Source organism: Octopus bimaculoides, chromosome 8 (assembly GCF_001194135.2).
Source record: "Octopus bimaculoides isolate UCB-OBI-ISO-001 chromosome 8, ASM119413v2, whole genome shotgun sequence".
Taxonomy (NCBI): domain Eukaryota; kingdom Metazoa; phylum Mollusca; class Cephalopoda; order Octopoda; family Octopodidae; genus Octopus; species Octopus bimaculoides.
This window is the reverse complement of record NC_068988.1, coordinates 28,891,750-28,893,813: the sequence shown is the minus strand read 5'-3', so window position 1 is coordinate 28,893,813 and position 2,064 is coordinate 28,891,750. Positions and strand designations below refer to the sequence as shown.

The window sequence follows — 2,064 nt, the reverse complement described above, 5'->3', positions numbered from 1 at the left end:
TATATATACATATATACATACATACATACATACATACATATACACACACACAGACGAACACATACACACACACGTGTTTGTGCGCGCGCACACGTCTGAATTTATTTCTTTTTATAGATACGCACTGCTATAGATGTATGAATGTATGTATGTATACACACAAATGCGTATTCATATACACCAATACACACACACGTTTTCGATTACACGCACACACACACAAGCAGCGTGCACATATGCTTACGCCTAACAAGAGGTATTAAAGAAATACAAACTCACTGACACGAACTGAATCACAAAACTCGCACACACACACAACTATAGTCACATACATTCATTCGTAAATAAATACGCATGAATTCACACGCATACACACACACACACACGTGCATACCCACACACGCATACACACACGCGCGCATACACACACACACATACACACGCATGTACTTTACACGAACTCCAACACACGCACACCACGTATGTATGCACGTAAGCATCAACGGTTTATTTGTAAGCAGGCAAACACGCGCACGCATTACTGCGTGCGCATATCACACACATAATTGCAGAGTAATGGTACAAAGACATTTTCCAGTTGATTAGAAAGCAGGACAGCTAACTAAGCAACTAAGAAGAAAGGTATTTTTCATCCGTTTAAAACAAGAAGTATACTTACCTGTTAAAATAAAGTAACCACCGACAACGTAACTTTCACCAGCTGTCCATACGTACTCCAAGTCACTGCTGTTAGCAGACGATATTTCACTGACATTTTCCATGTTCCAAGCGTTCGTCCCTTTTTTAAATTGTTTTTCTTTTTTTTAATTGATAATAGATATCAATTTTGTTTTGTTGGTCTTTTTTGTTGTATTTTAACTTGAGATAGAGGTATATTTGATATATATATATTTATATCCGTATAGATTTTTTTTTTTAATTTCAAAACGTCAAGTTATTTTCGTAAAAGTAAGCGGTTTGTTATATTAATATATAATGGTAGTGATGATCATGATGACGACGACGTCGATAATGCTAACGATAGCGGTGATGAAAAATGATATAACAATAATAATAATAATAATAATAATAATAATAATAATAATAATAATAATAATAATAATAATGATAATAATAATAATAATAATAATAATAATAATAATGATAATAATAATAATAATAATAATAATAATAATAATAATAATAATAATAATAATAATAATAATAATAATAATAATTAATAGTAATAATAATAATGATTCGCTTTTATATTTCTGCTGTAGGCACAAGGCCAGCACTTTTGAGGGGAGGGGGTAAGTCGGTTACATCGAAATCAGTGTTCAACTGGTACTTATTTTATGCTGTCTGAGGTCCTTGTTGCTATTTGACAAACAGTACAAACCCCCGGTAGATACAATATCTTCAATCAACAACCTCCCGATACTGTATACTGTGCGACGTCTATAATAATAATAATAATAATAAATTCTCCGAGTGGCAAGTTTCAGATGGTTTGTTTTTTTTAGTTCCTTTTTGTTTTGTTTTTTTGTTTTTTTCTTGTACGTGTTGCCTTCCTTTCGAATTTCTTGGCTCTCAACTATAAATATAAGTTTCCTGTTTTTTTTGTCTTTCCTGCAATCTCGCGACTTAACTTTACACGTCCCTCATAATGTTGCACGTCTGTTCAGTTCTCCTCCAACTTTTCCTCTTTACTTGTCTGTCTATCTGTTTATCTTTTCATCACAGAATTTGTCTCTACGATTTTTTACCTCTCAGATTTTTTACCTCTCTCTCTCTCACTCTCTTTCTCTCTCTTTCTCTCTCTCACTCACTTTGTCTCTCTATCATTTCCTCTTTTTCTCTGTCTTTCATTCTCTCTCTCTCTCTCTCTCCATCTCCCACACTTTTTCTATTTATTTATCTATCTGATTTATTATTCCCTCTCTCCTTTAACTTTCTTACTTTCGTCTCTCTCTCTTCACTTCTCTATCTTTCTACATGTTACACCATTCTTCACGCATATGTGTGTGTATACGTATGTACGTATGTACGTATATATACATA

General features: G+C 33.2%; 1 protein-coding gene across 1 annotated transcript in view; it reads right to left on the bottom strand.

Annotated features, from left to right (window-relative positions):
• Positions 1-1,035, bottom strand: part of LOC106875959 (visual pigment-like receptor peropsin) — a 183,431-nt gene extending 182,396 nt beyond the window's left edge. The window contains exon 1 of the mRNA XM_052970019.1: positions 680-1,035. Coding sequence (XP_052825979.1) covers positions 680-782 — 103 coding nt within the window. The 5' untranslated portion in view covers positions 783-1,035. The remainder of the gene's footprint in view (positions 1-679) is intronic.
• Between the last annotated feature and the right edge of the window lie 1,029 nt (positions 1,036-2,064).